We start from the raw sequence: 25844 nt of genomic DNA, 5'->3' as shown, positions 1-25844 counted from the left end.
TGTTTTGGTTAAAGTATTGTGTTTACAACCCTGTCCTAATAAATGGCCTTTTATGCTTCAGTACAGCTTGGAGTGTAATTATTGCGCAAAAGTTAGAACCTTCCTTAAGGAACACATGCATCCATCATTACATGAACAATCCCTGGGGTCTCTGAGAGAGATGGAATCCAGAAATATCAAGAGGGATTTCGTCAGGCCAAGGATGGGGCTTCTTTTTTAATTTTTGACATATTGGCATATCGGGCTACTGTGAGGAAATTACCATAAGTTACATAATTGGATCCTTTTATAACTGGTCTATGACATACATGACATTTTGCACCTACATTCAAAGAGTGTCTGATACCGTTTTTCTCCGCCATGGCTGCAAACAGAGCAAATTGACCTTGACTGCAAAACGTGTTTCAATTCTCTGTGATTAGTGTGTGGTTGTCTGAATAAAACTGCCATCTTGGAATAGTGATTTCTACTAAGGAGTCAGCAGTCATTCACGTAAAATGAAAATGGAACACTCTTGAAAGCAACGTGTTAGTCTATCTAAGGAAACCCACCAGTAATTCTTATGGTGATACTTGTAATATATTCAGCCTCAAATTATTATTTAAAGTGGGTTATCATAATAAGCGGGGTGACAAATGACAATGGTTGCTTTCTCTACTCGTGTGGGGATTTTTTTTTCTTTCCTAACATATTCTTTTCCTCTGGTCCGCTCCTTTGCACACATTGTAGTGGACTTCCCCAAGAGTCTCTCTACTGATAAACATACACACAACCATGTGGAAATTGATGCTAAGTAGGACTCGTGTAGTGGATTTAGGTAGGGGCTAAGCTGGCGGAGGGTGCAGCCTTCTCCTATCCTCTTGCATCACACCTCAAGCTCCAACTAGGAGGGAACAGGAAAAGGATGTCCTTAGCAAGAACTGCACTGACAGCATATAACTGCTCTCAGCAGATCAAATACCTTTAAGTAGACACACACATTAGTTGGGTTTCTTTGGTTTTGGTGAACTACTTAGCACCTTTGAAAAGAAAACTCACTGTTGAGCATGGTCAGGTCAGGAATGCAGAGTACGTTTCTGTACAGCTTCCTTCCCCTTGGTAAACGATCACAAAATGCACCAAAAGTAAACAGTAGTGTCCAAGCTACTTCAGGGAATCACCAGTGAAAGGAGAGAGGCAGTCTGCCGAGAGGGCGCACCTCAACTTGGAGAAGCAGGCGGCCAGGAGGCAGTGAGAGCCTGAGGATGGGCACCTTGTTTGGTAGATGAAGAGCTCATGAAGGGGCTCACTAAGCTCCAGAAGAGGAGCTCCTGTGAGGTAAAAAACAGTCTTGGTACCGCTCCACAAAGTATTGTTGTTATGAAGTGAGCTATAGCTCTGGGGCATGTAGAACGAGCTTAAGAGGGTGTGAGGTCCCAGGGCAGAGGATGGCTGACACCATGTTAGTGGGTTGGGGATCCGTACCTCGCGCAGAAAGAATTGTGGACCCACTCCCCATTTCCTTGAGGAGGCATAAGGGGGTGATGAGTCAACTGAGATGTAGCCCTGAGTGCTTGAGATTGATGTGCTCTGGTGAGGAAAATGGGGATTAGCTGATGTGTCCTTCCAGTTGCTCTAAGTCCCGGTATCAAGCCAGAGAAAGCATGCATAGGCAAAGGAGTAGAACGCCATAAACTCCTGAGGTGGGAAGGTGGCAAAGACCCACAGGGAGTGGCAGAGGAGGAGGGAAGTGGACTTTGAATGGGGTGCCTGACGAAACTCTGTGACAGTCCCAGTAGGAAGCTTGTAGTCTGGAATAGTGAGTAGGGAATATAGTGATACGTTAATATCATAGCCAAAGTATTGACGGCCTAAATACTGAAAGGTTGATGTATATAGGGAAGTATAGATTTACTATAATAGTATAGAATTTGTAGAACGCACAGCTACCTCTGACGGAGGTGTCCCAGCGTAGGCAGACTGACAGACGGGGGAGAAGGGGACGGACTAAGGGAGGCTAAAGAGCCAAGTTTTCAGCGCCTTTCTGAAGGTAGACTCTGACTCCAGCATGCGAAGATGGAGAGGTATGGAGTTCGAGAGAGCGGCAGTTTGCTCTGAAAAAACACGTCCACCTAGTCTAGCCCTAGAGAACTGGGGAATCTTATGCAGATTCTGATGATTGGATCTAAGCGCCCTATCAGTGTGATAGTGCTGCAGTCTCTGTTTCAAGTAGCCAGGTCCTCGATTTCTAATGGCTCTAAAGGCAATAGACAGAACCTTAAACTCAATTCTCCTTCTAACAGGTAGCCAGTGGATGCTCCGCAAGTGAGGGGAGATGTGATGCCAGAATGGAACATTCCTAATAACTCTTGCAGCCGCGTTCTGAATGATCTGCAATCTATGGATCAAATAAGCCGGCAGACAAATGTAAAGACTGTTAGAGTAGTCAAGCTGAGACGTAAACAGCGCATGGACCCCCGTCTTACGGCACTTCATGAGTAGGAGATGGAGAAATCTCCACAGGGCTCTCAGCTTCCAAAAGCAGGCTGAGGAGACTTGACCGATCTGGCCCTTAAATGACAAAGTCATATCAAATTTGACACCCAAGTTCCTGAAAGACACTACAGGAATTGGCGGAGGGTTTAGCTCTGGTGGCCACCAAATCTCGTAAGATAGGGGAGCGCATTGGTTGAAAAATAGTACCTCCATCTTGTCAGCATTTATTTTCAAGCAGCTCATTGTCATCCAATCTGAGATGTTAGTCAGGCAAAGCTTAAACTTGAGAAAGGCTGCCTCCGGCTGTTCTCTGAAGGAGAACACCAGTTGGGTATCGTCAGCGTAGGATACCACTTTAACACCCATTGCTCAACTACCTTTGCTAGGGGGGCATAAATAACATTGGGTTCAGAGTAGACCCTTGGGGAACCCCACATGCGAGGGGTTTAGCTGAGGAGACGTAGATTCGAAGAAGGACCTGCTGGTATCTGCCTTCCATAAACTACTGGAACCTTGCCTGTGTGGTGCCCCTAACTCCCAATTGTATATGTCTCTCCAGCAGAATCCGATGGTACACCGTGTCGAAAGCTGTGGATAAATCTAACAACACAAGCACTGCAGAGTTTCCCTGGTCTAATGCAATTGTACTGTGTCTGCAACTTCCAAAAGTGCGGTCTCCGTGCTGTATCCGGATCTAAAGCCCGATTGGGAGTAATTGTTGGATTCCATGAAGTTGGAGAGTTGCTTCTGAACCTCTTTCTCCAGAATTTTGGCTGGGGCGGATAGTAGGGAGATCGGCCGAAAATTCTTGAGTTCAGCTGGATTGGCATCAGGTTTCTTCAGGATGGGCATTACCTGAGCCGATTTCCAGGCAGAGGGATAGATACCCATAGTTAAGGAATAATTCCAGATTAGGTTTAGATAAGGGTTCAACCATGGGGCTAGCGCTTTAAAAAGTTTCGCCGGGCAGGGTCTCCTGAAGAACCTGTTTTACTCTTGTCAAGCTCTATCCGGGAGGCAACCGAGCGACATTGGGACCAGATGCTGCGTGGCTCTGAAGGGGGGGTCAAATAGAGCAGGAAGCTCAACCGGAGTGAAAGAAGAGTAAATTAGCTGTATTTTCTCCAGGAAGAAGATTGAAAGATCCTCGCACAATGACGGTGAAGGGGCAAAAGTGCTGTCCAAATCCTTAGACCTGAGAAAACCTTCGACGATCTTAAAGACCTCTTTGGCTAAGTTATCAGAGCAATTGATTTGATTTGCAAGGGAGTAGCTAATGGTTTTGTGCTTCAGCCTATGATTTTTTTTTAACGCTGCTCTATAAACTCACTTGATCTCAGGATTATATGATTTGCGCCAAGTGCATTCAAGCTTCTTGCACAGGCTTTTTTCAACTTGAAGTTCCATAGTAAACCAGGGGGCAGAGGGATTTTTCCTAGATGATTTAGCCGTCCCAAGGGGAGCAATTCTGGCGAGGATGACCCAGTGATTGAAAATAGTGACATCATTGCTAGGGTCTCTCGTCAGTTGAGGTGTATTGTTTAGTAGCTCAGTGCCTAAAGATGCCAGGGAGCCCGTCGACCAATTTCTGCTTGTGATGACTATTGAGCTAACATTAGAATCAGAAGGTCCGCATATCAAGCCGAAAGGGACTAGTAAGTGGTCTGACCAAGTTAGTGGTAATGGAGTCTCTACTTTCAAATTGGGGATGTTAGTGAAAATAAGATCTAGCATATGTCCTGCCACATGAGTAGGGGCGCACACTATTTGTGTTAAATTTAGACCTTTCAGTGTGTCTGCCAATTGTGCAGCCTTGAGACATTGAAATCTCCAAGAACAAGGAAATTGCCATGCTTTAAGGACATATCTACAATAGTGTCATACAGTGCGAGCAGGGTCTGGCAGGTGTTATCAGGGGGTCTATAAACCAGAATGCCAGCCACAGAGAAAGCAAGGGAGGCCCTTATGCAGTAGAAGAGTGCCTCTATTGACCCCCAGGCCAGCAAGACTTCTGCAGGAGATCTCCCATCCCTCCCTCATAATGATGGGCAGCCCTCCCCCATACTTGTGGCTGGTCTGGTTGGCCACCAAAATGCGAAAGCCCTTCGGGACTTCTAGCCTTATGTAAGGATTAGAATTTTCCTTTAACCAAGTTTCAGAAACATGAGGTCTCAGGAGTTGGCCTCCAGGGAAAACCAGATATCATTGCTGTGTTTTTCTATTCTTAACTCTTCTGTACCTGATTTATATCCAGGGCGCACTGTACCACTGGATTCAAGCTATCCTGGCTGAGGAGAGTTGAAACCCCGAAACCGGTCCTAGGATGCTTGTTTCCGGTCCAGGGAGTACATGGCTTGGCAGTTTGGGCTGGACTGTTCCCATGAGGCACATGGTGAAGACTGATTTGCATATGGCCAGGTGTAAACTGGGGTGACATGGTGAGAAAAGGAATTATGGATTTAACCCAGATCGCTTGACTGGGGGTGAATTTTTAGATCTGTTCTGCATTCCCTCCATCAATGGTGTGTCTTTTAATTTTAGAAAGTTGTAATTTTTCTTCCCTGAGCCCTTTTGTGCCTATAGCCTGGCCTGGGTCACATAACTGGGTGTATCTGACAGACTTTGTGCTTTCCTCCAAGACTGTCACACAATAGGGGTCTGAATGGGCAATCTTCTCAAGAATGGGGGGGGTGGAGGTGAGCATAGCCCCACTTACAACAGAATAGCCTGCACTCTGCCTTCACACAAAGAGCCTAACAACCCTGCATTGACATTTAAGCTAGCTTGGAGCCAGGGCAGAGAAGGCATGGAATTTAATGCATTTCAAAACCACTGTATAGAAGCTTCTCCCACCGTCTAGAGCCAGGGTACTAGGGTATAAATATAGGACCTCAGAAACCAACTCTTCAGTACACTTCTAGACCTGTAGATACTCTGCCAGGAAGAAGGACTGCTGTGCTGCTACATGAACTGCCACTCTACTGGACTGCTGCTCTGAAGGAGCTGCCGCTCTGCTGTGCTGACCTGCTGCCCGATTTCCTGGAGAAGAAGAACTGGACTGAAGAACCGGGTTTTAGAACCCAGCGGCGCCAGGGATAACGCCCGATGTCTTCGGATTCCCCTGCCTCGGCAAACAGAGACACGGGACACTTCTTGATGACGTCAAAGACCAAGTTTATTGGCTGCAACCAGGAACAGAGGTCTACGAAGCACAACACGGGTGGTTCGCTAGAGACTGCACAAATTCAATGAGCGGAGCATGGTCTTTTATACCAAAAATCACATTCCAGGCTAGCATCAATTACGTACAAACTGACCAATAAAAACATGACATTTCAAAAGTAGCGCATGACGACAATCCCACTTTCCGTTGTCCAGCCCACCAGACATGACCAAGCACATTCCAATATCCTGTTCGATCAGGCCGGACAAACCCATCATAAAGACCTCAACCCAAATCAGTGATTAAGCCATAAAGGAAGGAACAGAAACAGATGAGAAGCAAGATAGAAGGGTGGGTGGGTGTGTGTACCATTAACTCAGCAATGTCCTGCTCTTTGATCTGTATCTGACCAGCTGCTTAACAAGGAACTGGCTCAGCGAGGTCAGCCTCGGGCAAGGGAGTCAGTTCGGCCAGGTCACACAAGAGTCAGCTAAGGTGTACGTGTCCCAAGGACTCGTTCGGCCATAGTCATCGGCCTATGTGAGGGCAACCACACAAAATGGCTGCCGCACACAAAATGGAACCCGAGGGTTCAAACGAAATCCCTAAATACGTAGTGTTCTCATTGATCGATTAAGACGAAAACACTCGTACACACCGCACTCGTGATTTGGGGTCCGCTGATACCAAAACCGTCTATGTCCGACGACCTTTATTGAACGGGTTCAGAATCTACGAACCACGGACCCTCAAACTACGGAACCACAGGACCTGCAACTTAATCTTGAACACAGGATCCCAGAGTGACTCTAAGGGCTAGTCTGCTGGCCTCCTGATCTGAGCCTCACTGACATAAAAGACTCCCCAACCAGCTCTTGAACCTAGCTGCAGCAGGTTTCTGACCCCAAGTGGTTCCTCTCAGGTCCTTTAAATCAAGGTGTTGGTCGCTTCGCGATCGTAAATGTGCCCATTCACACTAAGACCATGCCCCTCGCACCAAAGTTTAGCACAAGCAGCTGATAGCCCCTTCTCTTTGCACAGCAATCATCGATCACCCATTGAGGACCACTAACGTGATGCTTCGGTTCGCCAGTTTGTGACACCCTGCCTGCTCTTCTCGCTACACCGACCACCCACCATGACGCTCTCCGTGCTCCCCGTGACCATCTCCAACGTGAATGGGACCTTTGACACAAAACTTGAGACAGTAAAACTTTAGCAGGACAGATCTGGGACTGTAACTGACCCGTGCTGCATCACGGTCAGTCTGAACGATGGACTTTGAACCAGTCCAGTGCATCCAGATATCCCCAGGCGGCGCTTTATGCTTTTAGGTGCTATATTTACCTTTATCTTAAAAAATTCATAACTTTGACTCTACTGATTGGATGTTTGTTGATTTGGTCTTGTTTAATTTATTAAATTAAGCTCTGTATTTCTAACCTGGTGTGGGAATCTTTGTGTGTGGTGTTTTCACTACTTTGCTGTGTGAAGTGTTGCACATTGCCTGTATGTCTGTGCCAAGCTACCAGAGGGTTGAGCACAGGTTGATTTGGGGTTTGTTTGTGCCTTACCCTGACTGGGATTGTGGTTGCTACTTGACCAGGGCTCACACCCCAGTCAACCAACTACCCAATTTCTAACATTGCTGATCATCTGTGAGGATGGGACTTGTATTTGTGCAATGCCATACAATAATTTGGTGTATACTACCATCCCATATCCAAGATGAATGTTATTTTTAAATAGGGGTGGGCGGAACTCGCAGAGTTTTACTCTGAGGAACTCCTCTGAGTTATATTAAAGCGAGATTCCGTGGAGTTCCTCGAGCTGGTGAAATTCAGCATGTTGCACTGCTCACACTGATTTTTAGCACCAAAACCTTGTTCTGCGCTGTAAAAGAAGTGCGAACAGCACCACTGGGTGTGCCAGAGGGCTCTGCTTCTTTCTGCTGCTCGAATTGATTTTCTACACTGACAGACAATAAATGGGATGTTAGTGGTGCACATAGAAAGTGCCTTGAACACAAGCACAGAACCAACTATGTCTGGGCCCATTAGCCGTCCTGCGAATGGGGAGGGGGGGGCACTGCAATCTCTGATTCCCTTACTTACTAAATACAACTGATCTGACAGGGGATGCGAGTAGGGACGATAAGATGTGAAGTGGTGAGAGTGCATCCTAGGCCTGTCGAGCAACCGCACTAAAAGTACCACACAGATTGAATCAGTGGTTACCTGGGATGGAGGACCACCAATTTCATGTGGAAGCTGAAATAGGGACCCATTTGGAAATCTTGGCTGTCTGATAATAAAAGATCCAAGGGCAAAATTATATCTCAACTGAAAGGATATATCTCCGCTGTGGGAATAACTGAAAATAATGCATATAATTGTCCAGACCCACAAATTGCCCCATTTTATGGGGCAGTTCTTAAAAGAAATTAATGTAGAGGTAGGAACTATTTGTGCAGGTTCTAATAAAGTAGATACAACATAAACAAACAATGGATGTGGCACCAACGTAGTGACCCAGATATGGGCAAAAGTGGTGGCCATAAAAAAGCAAGGTATTGATCTACAGGAAAAACAGAGGGGTCTACAAAATTGCTCCTGTCACAATAATGTACTTACTCACTGCGTTGTCTCTAGAGGTTCAGAAGGTGACAACATGATAGCCCTCGTCTGAAAGCTGCAGATTTCTCCAGAAATCATCTGGAAGATCCATCAATCAAGCTAAGCTACACTCAGAGGCTGACAAATTAGAGGTCCAAAGAAAGTGCACAAGTAGATTATTCTAGACCCCCTCATAAGGGTTTGCTTTTACGAATATGTAGGAAATTTAGTGGGGAAAGTGAAACCAAAGGACTTTCAGCCTGATTCATCAAGCAGAAATCGGCTCGCAAAGGGCCAGATTCTGAGAATCTGGCCCTTTGCGAGCTCTATTTTTGCATTTGGGATTCATCATCCCAAATGCAAAAATCGGTAATAGCGATGTCGCAATTTTGCGAGGAATTACATTTAAGGAATCTCTATTTGAGATTCCTTAAATGCAATTCATCATCCATTAAAAAATTGCGAATTCGCAATTTCGGCCCGCTATTTACCGCGAGGTCAAACCTCGTGGTAAATAGCGAAAACTTAGAAAAATGCTTTTAAAAGCATTTTTCTAAGTTGCATGTTGCACACACACATGTCCTTTGGACATGTGTGTGCGCAACACCTGTTTCAATTTGCATTTAAGGGGTGCTACAGGGTGTCCATTGGACACCCCTGGCACCCTTTAAATCGCTATCTTATTTGCGATTAGCTAATTGCTAATCGCAAATAAGGATTGTGTAGGAATCGCAAATCTTTTTGCGATTCCTACATGAATCCCGTTTTGCGAGTCTGTAATAGCGATTCCTTATGAATCGCTATTATAGACTTGCAAAACGGGTCTATGATGAATCAGGCTGATAGTCATCTTCAAGAGGATCAAGCTTCCGCTCATTCAAGATTTACCACACATACACCTTAGAAAGGGAAGAGACTGCCAACTGATATCTGAGCTACTCAGGGAACACAGCGGTCCTCTTCAAACTCATTTTCAGCTGATATGACAGCTGGTAGTTAAATCCTTAACAGCAGGAAAATAAATACCTCCGTGAAAACATACAAAGATGTGAGAAGCAAAGTCAGGCATCAGAGAAGAAGAAACTTTACTGCATGTGGCAGATGATGAAGAGACACAGATGTACGAAACATGGAAATACAGTATGGACATTGCAGATGTCAAGGAGGATAACTTCCCAGGGAGCTCCGAGACTGAGAATGAGGAGAAAGCAGGATAGAGTGATGTGATATGACCTGAATCCCAGTGGAGAATTAAAGAGAGCAGTAACAGGTTCTGAGGGGGGTCTCACTATGTAGGCTGGGGCGAGGGCAGGGGTGAGAGGAGGAGTGAACTAGAGACTGAACTAAGGTTGCTGGAGAAACTCCACAAAGGGACCCTCTCCCAAAAGGTGGAGGAAAGTGCTATGATCTAATCTAAGTGAGATCACGAAGCAATACTTAGGTTGATTTGAAAATGAATAACATTGGTGAAATCCCAGGGTGTCCTCAGAAGGCTGACACATCACCCTTTTGCAAATGTGTATCTTTAGTTTGTTCTCATGAAAGGTAAAGAGCAGCCTTATTCCATTAATAGAGATTTTGCTGTTAGTTTCTGGGGTAACTTTACTGAGAAGGACCAAACGTGATGGATGGAATGCTTGAATTAATTGAACCTGCTGGTAGTTTCTGTGGTCTACATTAGAGTCCATCATTTTCTAAAATACTGTGGCGCTACCAACAGGGATAATCACAGGCATTTCAGTGTTGACTCCATAATACATAGCTTTTAATATCAATCCCCCTAAAAGTTTTTTTTTTTTTTTAAAGTTTCAGGCATGTTTATCGGATTTTATTTTTATTAAAGTTTATTGTAAACAGTAAGATCTGCTTGTACAAGTAATCATCTGCAAAAACACTTCATTACAGTCATTTCAATTACATTTAGCAACGGTCGACTTCACAATCCCCTCTCTATTACCACATATCAACTTCTGAGTCACTTTCTTCATCGAGGGGGGTGGGGTACATATATCTCCTCTATACATATTCCATTTGCTCCATACTCTACTCCATTTTTTGGGACATTTCCTATTATTAAATGCGGCCTTCTCCGCCACCATAGCCACATCCATATCATTGTTCCATTGACCCACAGAAGGTGTGTTTTTAGCCCTCCACTTTTGTGCAATGTTTCTCTTGGCTATCATCATGCCTGTCGTTGCCCATTTTCGTTCGCCATGTGTAAGGTCCGTAGGGCCCCATATATTAAAAGACAACATTTGGGCTCCAGCGGGACTTGTTTCTCTGTTACCGCTAAATGGTCCTCACCACTGCCTCCCAGTATGGTCCAGTTTCATAGAGCCCCACAGCGTGTGATAGAAGGTGCCCACATCCCCACACAGGCAACTCGGGTCAGGGGATTGTCCCATCTTGTGTAGGACTACCCTGGTATAAAAGGACCTATGTAGTATTTTGAACTGTACCAGCCGCAATTTGGAGGAGATTGCCACGTCCATAGGCGACGCTACCACATCTCGACAGTCAGGGTCATCCATTTCTCCTACCTCTATCTGCCAGGCTTCCCTGAGACAATCAAGTGGGTCCGCCCGGTTATTTATTATTTTTTTAATATGTTAGTGAAGTTGCTCGTTTGTATAAGTGGTCCTTGAGCAATCGGTCTTCTAGAGGTGATGACTCCGGGAGAGTCTCGGCTGGGGGAAGGACTGCTTCTATGGCATGTTTGATTTGCATATATCTAAACTGTTCCCTCGGGCCATCTTGTACTGATCTTGCAGACAGGCAAAACAAACCACCTCCTCATTACGCCACAGGTCTCCCAGCCGGGAGATTCCAATCAGGTCCCAGTTTCAGAACACTTTGCTATTGCCCAATTTTCCTAATCAGCCCATGTCCCATAAGGGCATGTGCTGTGTGAATCTACCCGTCCACACCAGATGTCTGCTAGCCGTATGCCAAATGTGAACAGTATGCTTCGCTGGGCCCATTAGTTTACTGGTTCTGCTTTGGGTATAAAGCGCTCTGTTAACCCCTCCAACCCCCAGGGTCATCCTGTCTAAATGATATGTGGGATCTGTGTCTGGTACATGAAACCATTGGTTAATTACCATGGGTGGCGAGGCCCAGTAGTACACCTTTATGTCTGGCTCCTCGTCAATTTGTGTGCAGCTATTTTGGCCACTTTGTCGTCCCATAAAAGGGCCGCTACCTTCGAGTTCACTGCTTTAAAGTATGCGTCAGAGACTGGGTATGGCGTGTTGTGAAGGATGTATAGCAATCGGGTCAGTGCCATCATCTCAAAGAGGGCTGCCCTGCCCAGCAATGTAAGCGGTAGTGCCCTCCAGTGTTTGGTGTCCCGTTTTAGTCTTTGCAAGGGGGGCTATAATTTAAGGGTAAAGAAGGAATCTTGGTCTGAGGTAATATGGATACCCAAGTACTTAAAACTGTTTGTGACTATCTGGACTTTACAGCCTCTCGGCACCCGTGGAGGTTCTCCATGCAAAACGTATAGTACGGATTTATCCCAGTTAATGGCATATCCTGATACTGAACCGTACACATCACAGATGTTAAGAATGGCATGTAGAGATCGTGTAGATGAGGTGATATATAGTAATACATTGTTGGCATAGAGGGTTATACGATCCTCCCATTCCTCCTTCCACTTTAATCCACGTATCATAGGGTCCCACCGTATCCAGGTTGCAAGTGGCTCTAAGGCTAATGCGAACAGTAGGGGTGATAGTGGACAGCCCTGTCTTGTCCCCCTACCCAGAGTGATTTCATTTGATATATGACCATTTACTACTATATGCGCAATGGGGTCGGTGTAGAGTAAATGTACCCTTGAGCAGAATTTTGGCCCGAATCCTAGGTGTTGAAGTACCGCAAATAGGAAGGCCCATTCCACCGAATCAAAGGCCATCTTTGCATCCAGTGATAGGACTGCTGTGTCTTCCAATATAGTGTATTTTCTGCCCAATACTCCGTGTAGGTTCCTTAGATTTAAGCGGTGTTCCTACCGGGCATGAAACCGGACTGGTCCGGATGAATCAGTTTGGAGAGGTATGGTGCGAGTCAAAGCGCCAGTGTTCACCTAAAACGAATTTGACTAAACACAACGTAAATGTAAATGTAAATGTATGTAAATGTACAACAGATTTGTCCTTCTGAGCTTCTGACCCCTTTCATTGATTTCAGAATTTTGTGGTACTTATAAAACTCAAATGTTAATCTGCATCTGCCACTTTTTGAAACCAAGATAACATGCATGACCAGATGATTCAAAATAACATGCTTTGACTTACTTATTTTTCTATTTCAGTACAAATCCAGTGAGCGCAAAAGAACATGATTTTTCTAATTACCATATTCTAAGAAAATTGCAAAAGCACATGCATGAAGCATACCCCTCTCTAAGGAAAGCATTTCTTGTGTTGGATGATGTAAGTTATTAGTGTTTGTTAATATAGAAATGGAGCCTATAAATGTTTTTATCACATCAATTCACATTTCTCTGCAGCACTCATTTTCCCATCGCACACAGAATTTTAAGCTTAAGAACTATATTTGTTTATTAATTTTAAAATAAAATGTACAAAGCTAGACAAAAGCTGAAAAGTAGACATAATTCTAAATTCAGGAAGGGGTACTTTGTGTAGATCCTTCAAGTTTTTAAAAAAAATTAAACTAACAGTTCAAATTGAGTTTAACAAATCAGCAATTTGTGCCAACGTTTTCACCCGTAACTTCTTCTGAGTATGACAGATTGTTTAAAGCAAAATACTGTTACACCCTTTGGACCCTTCCAAGGACCTTAGGAAACCAGAGCCAATAACTGAGCTGGGGTATCATTGTTATTGGGAGACCAAGGGGAACGCTGTGTGGTAGGACATATATGCTGGCACTGTGAACTCACACAGAAATGTGAGGAAAATGTGATTTGTTCAATTAAATTTGAGGTTTGCAGGGGATTCTGGGTAGGAAAATGTTGGGGTGTCCATGCAAGCCACACATCCCTGGACTCCCTCGGGTATCTAGTTTTCAGAAATGTGTGGGTTTGGTAGGTTTCCTTAGATAGCTGCTGATCCCAGGATCAAAAACTCAGGTGCCCCCCTTGCAATACCAGGTCGTTTTGTGATTGGTAATTTTGATGTCTCCACAATACATTTTGGTCCGTTCCCTGTTGCGGGTACCTGGCCCACCCACGCAAGTGAGGTACTATTTATATCGAGAAGCCTGGGGGAATGTGGAGTGGTTGGAAATTTGTGTCATCTTGGTGATCCCACAACTTTCCTACACAGAAACGTGAGATAAATCTGATTTTTTTCAGCTAAATTTGAGGTTTGGAGTGGATTCTGGGTAGGAAAACGTTGGGGGGGGTCCATGCAAGCCACACATCCCTGGACTCCCCCGGGTATCTAGTTTTCAGAAATGTGTGGGTTTGGTAAGTTTCCTTAGATAGCTGCTGAGCCCAGGATCAAAAACTCAGGTGCCCCCCTTGCAATACCAGGTCGTTTTGTGGTTGGTAATTTTGGTGTCTCCATAATACGGTTTGGTCCGTTCCCTGTTGCTGGAACCTGGCCCACCCATGCAAGTGAGGTACTATTTTTATCTAGAAGCCTGGGGGAATGTAGGGTGGTTGGAAATTTGTGTCAGCTTGGTGGTCCCACAACTTTCCTACACAGAAACGTGAGATAAATTAGATTTTTTTCAGCTAAATTTGAGGTTTTGTGGGGATTTTGGGTAGGAAACCTTTGGGGGTTCCACGCAAGCCATACCTCCCTGGACTCCCCTGGGTGTATAGTTTTCAGAAATGCCTGGGTTTGGTAGGTTTTCCTAGATGGCCGCCGAACCCTGGGCCAAAAACCCAGGTGATCCCCACTTGCAAAAACAGGTCGTTTTGTGTGTAGGCAATTTTGATGTTTCCACAATACGTTTTGGGCCCTTGCCTGTTGCAGTTACTTACCCACCCACACAAGTGAAGTGCCATTTTTATCAGGAGACCTGGGGGAACACAGGATAATAGGAAGTTTGTTTCAGCCATTTCTTATACAGATTCAGAAAAGGGGGTGGTGATGGACAGAGTATCTGAATTAAACAGAACACTCATACCCAGTCAACAAATCAGGGCTTGATCCATCACAGTTTTTTAGCTCACTGCACCATCCCAGCTCAGAACCTGGCTACATGCAAATTAGTCTGTACCTGGCCCAGTGCATCATGGGAACAGGGCAGACCAAACTACCAAGCCAATTCTTATACTGGGGTTTATTTTTTGATGGTGCAATAAGCAAGGGACTCACATCTGAGTATACCCTTCCACGCTTATGGTGGACAAAACGATTCAGAAAAGGGGGTGGTGATGGACAGAGTATCTGAATTAAACAGAACACTCATACCCAGTCAACAGATCAGGGCTTGATCCATCACCGTTTTTTAGCTCACTGCACCATCCCAGCTCAGAACCTGGCTACATGCAAATTAGTCTGTCCCTGGCCCAGTGCATCATGGGAACAGGGCAGACCAAACTACCAAGCCAATACTTATACAGAAACATGAGAAATTAGATTTTTTTAAACTAAATTTGAGGTTTACTGGGGTCTCTGGGTAGGAAAACATTAGGGGGTCCACACAGGACATACCTCCCTGAACTCCCCCCTGTGTCTAGTTTTCAGAAATGTCTGGGTTTGGTAGGTTTCCCTAGATGGCCCCTGAACCCCGGGTCAAAAACCCAGTTGACTCCCATTGGAAAAACAGGTCATTTTATGATAGGTAATATTGATGTCACCACAATACGTTTTGGGCCCTTACCTGTTACGGGTACTTCGCCCACATACACCAGCGAGGTACCATTTTTATAGGGGAGACCTGGAGAAACGCTGAGTTTGACGTCTGCATGGCATTGTGAGTAAAAAAAGTTGTTGGGATCTATGATCTCCCCATTTTTTTTATTTTACAAAAATATCTAAATTTGGTAGATTTTCCCTATAAACAAACTACACCTTGGCACAGAAAGACATACAAGACACATAATACAGCCTATCCATCTGTTCCTCAAGTACACACACATACTGGTTGGATTTGGCACGAGGATGAGTGTAAGGTTGAAAATGTATACTTTATTAACAAGAGATTTCACAAAAAGGAAATGTACTGTTAATAATTAAAAGGTTAAAAACCTTAACCAATGACTCACAGCGTGAGAGCAGGAAAGCCATATCAAGGCACCAACCTCTATACAGGCCATTCACACACCTTTCATACTTGACACACAAGTTCACACCACCAGCTGATGTCCCAGCCCATTACAACACTCACATCAACAGACAATGTAGAGACAATGTACACCCTGGCGGAGAAAGACAGAAAAGACAAATATACTTCAAAATTAACTATTTCTTAAGTACACACACATACCCTTTGGATTTGGCCCAAGGGTGATTGAAGGTTCTCAACCTAAAATTTTGATTAACAAGAGGTTTCACAAAAAGGAAATGCACTGTTAATAATTAAAAGTTTAAAAACCTGAACCAATGACTCACAGCTCGTGAGTTGTAAAACTATGTCTAGGCACCAGCCAGATTCATGAAGCAAAATTGCGATCGCAATAGCTGCGATTTAGCTATTGCGATCGCAATTACCAGAAAAGCAATTCATCATGCCAAAAACACAGAATGTCCGAATTTGCAAAAATAAATTTGCGAAATCGCAAAATAAATCGCAGAATCTAGGAGGAACTCCCATAGCGAATCGGAAATAGTGAGAATCCATGCATTCTGCGATTTAAATTGCGATTTCGCAAAATATTCACGCGACTCCTACTGGACCAACTCATGGACTGGATGGAGGAAAATGAAATCTTAAGTCCTCTCCAGGCTGGCTACAGGAAAAATACGTCCACCATGGATCAAATCTTCCGCCTAGTTCTCCTCTTCTGGAAAACGGTGACCATCGAGGGCGGGAGATTGTACATGGTGTTCGTGGACCTGAAGTCAGCGTTCGATCTGGTTCCACGAGGAAAGCTCTGGGAGGTCCTGAAGGAGATGGGAGTGCCCACTAATCTACTCCAGGCTATAATTAGACTCCACCAGGGCAACTTCGCTCAGGTACGCTGTGGGCGGGGCGGAGAACCAACAAATAGGTTTCCTGTTTCCCGGGGGGTCAGGCAGGGCTGCGTCCTTGCCCCCACTCTTTTCTGTTTATATGTGAACAGCGTCATCTCACACTTAGCTAATGTTGGGGATAATGACGCCCCTGTCTTGGCAGGCAGGAGGGTACCAGCAATTATGTTTGCTGATGACACCCTCCTGCTTTCCAAATCACCCATGGGAATCCAGAGAATCCTTGATGGCTTTGATCTCTTCTGTAGGCAGTATGGCCTTGAGATAAACGCAGGGAAGACCAAATACATGATTTTTAACCCCTCCTCTACAACTAGACCCAACCCATCCCTAAATTCTACGGTCCTAGAGAGGGTCAAAACATTTCAGTATTTGGGTGTAACCCTTCAAGAGAACCTCTCATGGGGCCCACAGATCGCAAGCTCGCGAATAAGGCTCTCCCAACTCTCTGGGGCTATTCTAAAGGTTACTAACACCTCAACATACAAACCTATAGCTCCTGCAGTTGAGATGTATAAAGTGCAAGTGAAACCTGCCGCACTTTATGGTAGCGAGCTATGGGGGCACCAAGCGGCAACTGAGTTGGTAAGTGCTGAAAATAACTTTATGAGGCGTCTTTTGGCCCTCCCAACTGCAACTCCCCTGCTTCCCCTACGTCTTGATCTGGGTTTACCTTCCATCAGGGAGGATCTCAAATCCAAACCCATAAGATTCTGGCATAGACTCTGGTCAACAAAGGAGCCTAGTCACTATAGGCAAGATCTTGTACATGTCATGAACCTAAATCACAATGACAAGATCCCCTGGCTAGCCTTTGTTAAAAAAGAATTGTTCAGGCTTGGTTTTAATGAGCTGTGGGTGACTCCAGAAATTGGTTGTAACAAGGTCCCCCAGAAAAGACTAGTGGAAGTATACAAGGAACAAAATCTTGCATCCCACATGACTGCACTTAGTATCGGCACCCTAACTCACTGTTTTACTCAATCCAAAAATTCTTATAAGTTTGAAACTTTTCTGGATTTTATTTATCCGACCATGGCAAGGAAGCTGTTTATACAGTGGCGGTTTGGCTCCCTGCCAATTAAATCCTTCACTAGTAAATGGACCAATGGAGGGGATAAATTATGCCCTGGCTGCAACCTGTGCGATGAGGAGGAAATCCATGTTCTGTTTTTTTGCCCAACCTATAAATCCCCAAGGAAATATTGGTTGGTGCCCCTATGCAGGAACATGGCTATAAGGAACTGCCTGACATCCTATAGAATATTGAAATCTGACTCCTCCCCTCATATTGTTTTTGCAGTTTCAAAATTTCTTCTTGCCATGTGGCGTATGAGGTCCAAGTTGATTAAGGATAAACCAACATAGAATGAATGTTCTGCCACTGCCTCACTGTAATTTATGGCTTCCGTTGGTAAATGCCTTTTATCATATTGTCTATTTTATTCTCATGACATGAATTGTGTTGTTCCCTTTTATGTATTTTATCTATTCGATTTTAAACTGACAAGAAGTGTCGTTACTTGTATTTGTTTACATTCCAATGATGATTTTAATATTGTTGTATGTATTTGCATGTATCTTTGATGGTCTAAATGGCCGAAATAAAGATTTTTGGATTGGATTGGATTGGATTGAAGGTTCTGAACCTAAAATTTTGATTAACAAGAGGTTTCACAAAAAGGAAATGCACTGTTAATAATTAAAAGGTTAAAAACCTGAACCAATGACTCACAGCTCGTGAGTTGTAAAACTATGTCTAGGCACCAGCCAGATTCATGAAGCAAAATTGCGACCGCAATAGCTGCGATTTAGCTATTGCGATCGCAATTACCAGAAAAGCAATTCATCATGCCAAAAACACAGAATGTCCGAATTTGCAAAAATAAATTTGCGAAATCGCAAAATAAATCGCAGAATCTAGGAGGAACCCCCATAGCGAATCGGAAATAGTGAGAATCAATGCATTCTGCGATTTAAATTGCGATTTCGCAAAATATTCTCAAGCGCCATTCATGAAAACTCGCAAATACCGAAAAAGCTGAAAATCGTTATTTGCGAGGCGCATTTTAAGGAGAACCAAAAGCAGGTGGTAACAATGAAGAAAAAAAAACAACTAATGAGCCACAGGTGCAGTGCTGAACAAACACACTTAAGGAACCACAGTAGTAGCATGATGACTACGACAATGCCAGGACTCTACATGGTGGTCAGGCGGCGTAGGCTCCAGGCTGCAGCACGGAACAGACGCAGGATCCAGGAGCGAATATTCCGCCTGCGGGTCACCCTGCTAGGCCAAACTGCAGAGCAAATTTACTCTAAGTACCGCCTGAATGGGCCAATGATCATAAAGCTGATCCGGGACCTAGACCCCCTGATGCAGCACCCAACAAGGAGGACCAATGACGTGCCCACCCATGTCCAGGTCTTGTGCAGCCTGCACCTACTGGCCTCCGGAAGCTTCCAGGGGATAGTCGCTGTTGCAGGGGGGATATCCCAGAGCACCATGTCCCGCTGCCTAAGGAGTTTCCTGGAGGCTATGCTGACCCGGCTACACCACTACATCTCATTCCCCACTACCCAACAGAACTTAAATGAGACCAAGCTACATTTCTACTAAGTTGCGCATTTCCCACATGTAATTGGATGCATTGACTGTACCCACATCCACATCTGCCCACCAGCACAAACAGAATATACATGTACCACAACCGCAAGTCCTACCACTCCCTCAATGTCCAGATGGTGTGCAACGCTAAGACTTACATCACGTACATAGTGGCACAATACCCGGGGAGCACACATGACTCCTTCATATTCCGGCACAGCGGCATTCACGCACGACTGGCCAGGGGAGACTTTGGCAAAGGACACCTACTAGGTAAGTACACATGCCCCCATATAGTACACTGTGATCATGTAGCTGCACAGAACACCAACTTCCCCTCTGCTTCTTTCATTTAGTTCACAGTGCCTACGGTCTCCGTGAGTACCTCCTCACCCCATACCTCAACCCTGCTACACCACAGCAACGGCGATACAATGCTGCACACATACGCACAAGAAATTGCATTGAGAGGACATTTGGCCTTTTGAAGAGCAGGTCTCGCATACTTCACAAGACTGGTGGGGCCATGAAATATGAGCCTGAGGTCTGCTGCTGCATCGTGGCCGTGTGTGCAATACTCCACAACATTGCTACCAAGCTCAGGATACCTGTCGAGATCTCTGGCAGTGAGTCGGAAGGGGACAACCGCGCACATGCGCGTCACACAATGGTATGCGGTTCACATCTGTGAAGGAGTCCGCTTTAGAAATGTCGTAGCATAAACCGCCAAATTCACAGATGTGAACCGCATACCATTGTGTAATTTAAAGGCATGAATGTCTAATGTCCTGATGATGATCCCGCTATACTTTTAGGGGATCAAAACGCCGTCGACACCTTACACTGGATGATTTGATTTTATTATTTGCTAAATCACAACAGTGTATTCTCTGTAAATATTCGTCTACAAAAACTTGGAATATATGCAGACTGCCTACGCTTGCCTCACCTGTCTATGTATGTCACAAATGTCTCTGTACAGCAGTAGGACACAGGCTGTGTCCCACTTTGATATTGTACTGAATTGATTGATTATACCTACATTTGTGTTATTAAACCCTGTCCGTCTGGACAGACTATATGGATTTCAACCTTGATCTATATGAATTTTTATTATTCTTCACTTGTTAGGGACCACTGTTCCTTGAAATATTGTAGTCTACAATGCACACATGTTTGCACACGTCAGCAACCTGACACCAAACAGTCACAGGTGAAGTACTTTCATCATGGAAGGTACTCAGCATGTAGACATCCCTCCTGTCCACAAATTTCACAGATAGTTGTTTTTCACTACTGTCCCCTCTCGAGCTGTTTGTAAACAAGCTCTTTTGGGTAACCTTTATGGTTAGAGAGAATTGTGCCACAAGCAAGTGTCCACTTTGAACAATTCCTTAAACAATTGCACAGCACTATAGAAGTTATCTAGGTACAAAAGGTGACCTTTGTTAAAAGTCCTCTACCAAGATCCCACACAATATTCACTGAAACTCCTAATGTGGACGGACAACCAGCAGGGTCAATAGTGGAATCCCTACCAGTGTGCAACCGCAAATTATAGACATATCCGGTTCTACTCTCAGACAACATATGCATCTTAGTTCCATAACGTGCCCTCTTGCTAGGAATATAATGCCTAAAAATCAAATGGCCCTTGAACAGGACCAAAGACTTATCAACAGCTATTTCTTTCCATGAAGTTTAGATCTCTGAAAATCGATCTACAAAATGATCAAGGACAGTAGCAGAATCTTAAATCGACGGTCACAGTCAGGGTGATAATGCTTCAGCAACGCGAAGCATTATCAACACAATGCAGCATTCAAAGCAAAAGTAAATACTGATCAAGACTAATTGCAGGAAATATGGCAGTTGCCATCAAGGGATTGGTAGACCAATATGAAAACAGGGATGGCTTTCTTATCAAGCCGATCAAAAAAGTTAAACCCAAAAACTTCTTTATCTTATCCAGATTTGTGGGAGTCCACCGGGTACCTCTAGAGCATGGCCTAGGTCTGGCACTGTTGTCCCTAAAATACTGTTCAGTGGTCAAATTAGTCTGCTCAACAGTCTCAGCTAAAAATACATCATCCATAAACAACTGAAAAAAATGTATAGGCAAAAAAGTTTCACAATTTACTCTACACCCTCCATCAGCAATAAAGGCAAGCAACACCGGCCGCTCCATGTTTGGATCAACCAAGATTCCAGCACTTCCAGTGGGAAGCCTTGCAGCCACAGGCTGCAATCAATATGCCTCTTGCTGCACCATCAACACATGAGGGTCTTCCTCTAAAAGAGGCACTTCATACACCTCAGAGTAGCTTCATCATTAGATGGTTCCTCGTGGACAGAAAACTCACTGTAAGAATTTTGCACTTCCTCCTCTGCCTCAGATGCACTGTCAGTCTCACAATCATGGTCAGATGAAGATTCAAAAAGCATACCAACTATCAACTGAGCAGTAATCCTGTGGCTAGCCATAATCTTTACTAATAAAGGTAACTTGACAAACAAGTCAACCACAACAAACACTTTGTAAAATAAGAAATAAACAAAATGTGGCTTCAACACAAAGACCTATGTACTCTAAAACGATACCACTCACTTGCCAGAAACAGCTAGTCTCACTACTACCTACTATGCACAGACGCAGCAAGGACCAACAATATCCCACTAAAAAAAATAAGAAAATTACACATTAGACAGCGCAATACACATCGTGCACAAATCCCAAAATAATTCCACATTCAAAACATAAGCGAAATATGCTGCTCTTATGACACCACTCACAAATAAATTAATTCATGCATGACAATAATACTCATTTGGAGTAAACACACAAAAAAAAATTCTTAGCAAACAGCTGCAGCGACGCAAACTGCAGATCAACCACTGCCAAAACCACAAACATTAATCAAAAGCTTTGCACCATGATAAAAAGGAGAAATAGAGCACTACAATTACATATGCAACTAATGCACCAGTCCACACACAATCTATCAGCCAAGCTGGGGGGCAGATGGGCCTAAAAATAAAGCCAAAACATGCACTCCCAAAAAGGGCCTCTCCTAAAAAACAACAACTTAGTGAAACCAACATCCCTGGTGTCTAGTGGCTTCTGCCCCCCTTAAAGGCAAGTGGGCGTAAAACCATAAGGCTTATCTGCCCCCAAGGGGGGTTGAAACAGCTAAAGTAACCACCCCCTGAAAGGGGCCTGACCCTTCCCCAAGGGGCCGTTCACCAACAACAGCATTCACCATCCCTGGTGTCTAGTGCCCGCTCCCCCCTTGGGGGCAGATGGGCCTAATAACATAAAGTCGATCTGCCCCCTAGGGGGGGCATAAATGGCCAAAATAATCACTCCACTAAATGGGAGCGGCCCTTGCCCAAAGGGCCAACCCCTGACATCACTGAAATTGATTAAAAAGAAATCCCTGGTGTCTAGTGGCTTCCGCCCCTCCTTGGAGGCAGATGGGGCCTAAAAACATAAGGCTGTTCTGCCCCCAAGGGGGGCAGAAACAGCCAAAAGAATCTACCCAATAAAGGAGAGCGAACCTTCCCCAAAGGGCCGCTCCCCAACATCGTCAAAATAGATATACAAAAGAAATCCCTGGTGTCTAATTGCTTCTGCCCGATTGGGGGCAGATGGGCCTAAAAACATAATGCTGATCTGTCCCCAAGGGGGACAAAAACAGCCAAAATACTCACACTAGTAATGGGGAGCGGCCCTTGCCCAAGGGTCCGCTCCCCAAAGTAAAAAAATTAAAATCCCTGGTGGCCTATTGGCTACAAAAAAAAAGATAAACAATCTGCCTCCATGTGGGGCAGAAACGGGCAACAGAAATGTAAAAAATGCTCTCCAAAGGGTAGCGGCCCTTTCCCAAGGTAAATTTAAACTGATTTTAAAATAAATTCCCTGCTTTCTATGGGCATTCCTGCTGCACGATTGCGCCCCGTGCGTGAGCATACAGTAGCAATGCTTCCAAAAAGACATTGGAGGAAAGTAAAACCCTTTCCTTTCCCCTTTGCCTCTTTGTTTGAAAACATCCCCTCACCAGGGAGAAACTCACCCTCTCCCATAGAGGTGCTGAAAGCAAATGGCTTCCAGCGCGTCCGACTGCATCTAATGAAGTCGGCACTCAGTGCGCGCTGATGTCATTAGATGATATGGAGGAAACCTGGGAGGGCAGCACAAGGGGGGAGCACCAGTGCTTCCCCTGTGGCTGGGTGCTAGGACGCCCGGGAGCCATCCGACACACACACGCCCACTGTGGTGTTAAATGGCTCCTAGCCATCCAACGCACACAAAGGGTTAAACTACACAAACATTAGAAAGTCTAATGTTATAGTTATAACATAAAGTTATAATTTGTGCCCCACCCAAAATGTATTATGACATACGCACATCTTGTGAACTCACTAGCAACACTACATGAACTAAACTCATGCCTTCCCCATGCATAGCTTATACCCTCTCATTTTACATCACTTTTACCATGGTAAGTCATAGTATTGATTACACTCATGAGATCTCAAATGACATCATTTATGAGAACACTGGGTATGTCCATTATCACTTGACTGGTGGTAGCAAATTGGGCACATGCGTGGTGTATTCACAGTTGTTGATGCACACGCATATTATCATTAATCACAGTATGGTAATGATCACAAACAGAACAATAATAAGTTGGGCTTCTGTTCTTTCTTTTATTTTCAAAGGATCTTCCACTCCCAACGCATTTCGTCGCTATAGGGATTGAACCAAACTACTTTCTCACGGCTGGAAGTAATACAAATACCATGGTTGGAGTACATAACATAATTACACACATTCATTTATCATGTAGTGAGCCCAAGTTTTCAACCTCGTGCAGAAGGACTAATCAAAATGGATGATATGTAACAGTTTCTTAGAGTGCTCTTTAAGCATAATTCTGCACGTATTTTCTAATTATTAATCATTGAAATCCTAAAGAAACAATCAAGTCACTTGTAATGTCATGAGTTCTATACATTCCTACCATTTACTACACCTAGTTCCTCTTAGTGTAATATGTCCAATAATATTTCTATTGTTGTTTTATCTTAACCAACTGAGTGAATGGCATGCTCCAATCATTACCAAATTAAAAAGTGTGCACCTTGTACCCTGATTTTAAATTCGAATTGCTTGTCTGTAAGGATTAAAGTAATAAACTTGTCACTATTGGATTCTGAAGCACATGAGGCATAGGCATCTCAATAGGTCAGTTATTCGCCACACAGACACATAATCCTCCTTTGAGAGTAGTCTTACCTCTCAAGATCAAGTACTCCACTTAAAATTCTTCACTACAATTCAATTGTCCAATTCTAAATGCTGGTATGAGATCCTCAAAGAAGGATGTATTTCCATAAATATAATATTCATATTGCAACACCTAGTTCCTATAACCACAGACACATATATCCCACCTTCAACTGACTCTTACCTCCACTTAGTAAAATCATGTAAACCAGCGCTGTTATATATCCTTGTTCACAAAATTGAAAATGAATCCTCCTTGTATTATAATTGTCGGTCCCTTCTTTGTTGGAATGACTATAACAGAACAATTGGCTATCATAAATATCGACAGCCCACCATTAATACTCCAAACTTAGTCTATCCCTCCGAAAATTCCGCAGGTCCCTGCAGTACGGGGAACCTGAAAGTAAAGGTATACCCTTCAGCTTTAACACTAATACAAGCAGAGGTTAAAAAATCATCAGTTTGCATACCTCTCTCCGCTCCTGTCACCCGTATGCAGGTAAAGACGCGGGCTGCCTCCGGGATATCTCCGTCTTAAACTCTTTCTTTAGAAACAAAAGAGGTGACTACTCGACCACATTCGCCGGCACCATATTAGACTAGTGAAAATGGTGCAGAATATGCGCCATATCAGAAACGTAGTATAGTCATAAGGCACTGGTTTAGAGATTCGATATTAACTTAATACAGCCTTCTATTCCGAGATAAAGATACGCAGCAATAAACGCCCTTCCTTAATTAAATCCTAAGTCAAGGTTAAGTTTTAAATGAATTCCTATTATACTTTCAACTGGTGTATTCACCATCACAAACAAATAAAGTCGCCTTCCTCCATTCGACAGTGCAATCTTAGACTATCTAGATAGCGCACAGTGAGTACCATAACAGAAATAGTAAAGCCGACATACAGTGGTTTAGAGATTATTCCAGTGCGAGATAAATCATTGTGACCTGTAATTCCATGAAATGAATACACATGCATCAATGCATCCCTATTTCGGTAACATTCAAAGTCAGGATAAGGTTTCCACTATTCTCATGTTATCCTTACCTGACACATTCACTATCCAAATCATAATGAAAACGCCATTCATGCCTCAGTGGGAGTATAGTAAAGATGCCCATTTAATAGAACCGACCTGCAGGACATAAACCTATTGGGGTTCCCAGATGACCATAATAGCACTCCCTCTCTGTCTAGAAGGTGCCTCCATGTGCCTCCGTAACAAAGCATCATCATGTTATTCTTCCATCTTCTGTTAAAATATTCTACATCCATGATTCATATACCATCGAATAAAATCAATTCGATGGTTATATGATTTCCGTTAGACAACCATATTTCCTAGAAGGTTCGAAAACTATCCACTCATGTATAAATCCTAATCTCCCAGAAAATATTGTAGTTCATGATCAAAATTAAGACCATCCTCTATGGCCCTCAAACGCATGATCCACCTTGCCTCATGTCTACGCAGCTTCAGTTTTCTTTTTCCTCCCCGTGGATTTAGTTTAATGTGCTCAATACCGGAAAATTTTAATGTTTTGGTTGGACCTTGTGCAATAC

The 25844-nt window shown here is 44.0% G+C and overlaps 1 protein-coding gene across 1 annotated transcript in view; it reads left to right on the top strand.

Moving 5' to 3' along the window:
* The window catches only part of EFCAB6 (EF-hand calcium binding domain 6), an 846383-nt gene that overhangs the window by 277763 nt on the left and 542776 nt on the right, over nucleotides 1-25844 (top strand). The window contains exon 11 of the mRNA XM_086922295.1: nucleotides 12575-12695. Within this exon, the coding sequence (XP_086778421.1) occupies nucleotides 12575-12695 (121 nt within the window). The remainder of the gene's footprint in view (nucleotides 1-12574; nucleotides 12696-25844) is intronic.

The sequence above is a fragment of the Lissotriton vulgaris genome, chromosome 1_1 (assembly GCF_964263255.1).
Source record: "Lissotriton vulgaris chromosome 1_1, aLisVul1.2, whole genome shotgun sequence".
NCBI lineage: Eukaryota > Metazoa > Chordata > Amphibia > Caudata > Salamandridae > Lissotriton > Lissotriton vulgaris.
The sequence above is the reverse complement of the archived record's forward strand: the minus strand, read 5'-3'. Positions and strand labels throughout refer to the sequence as shown.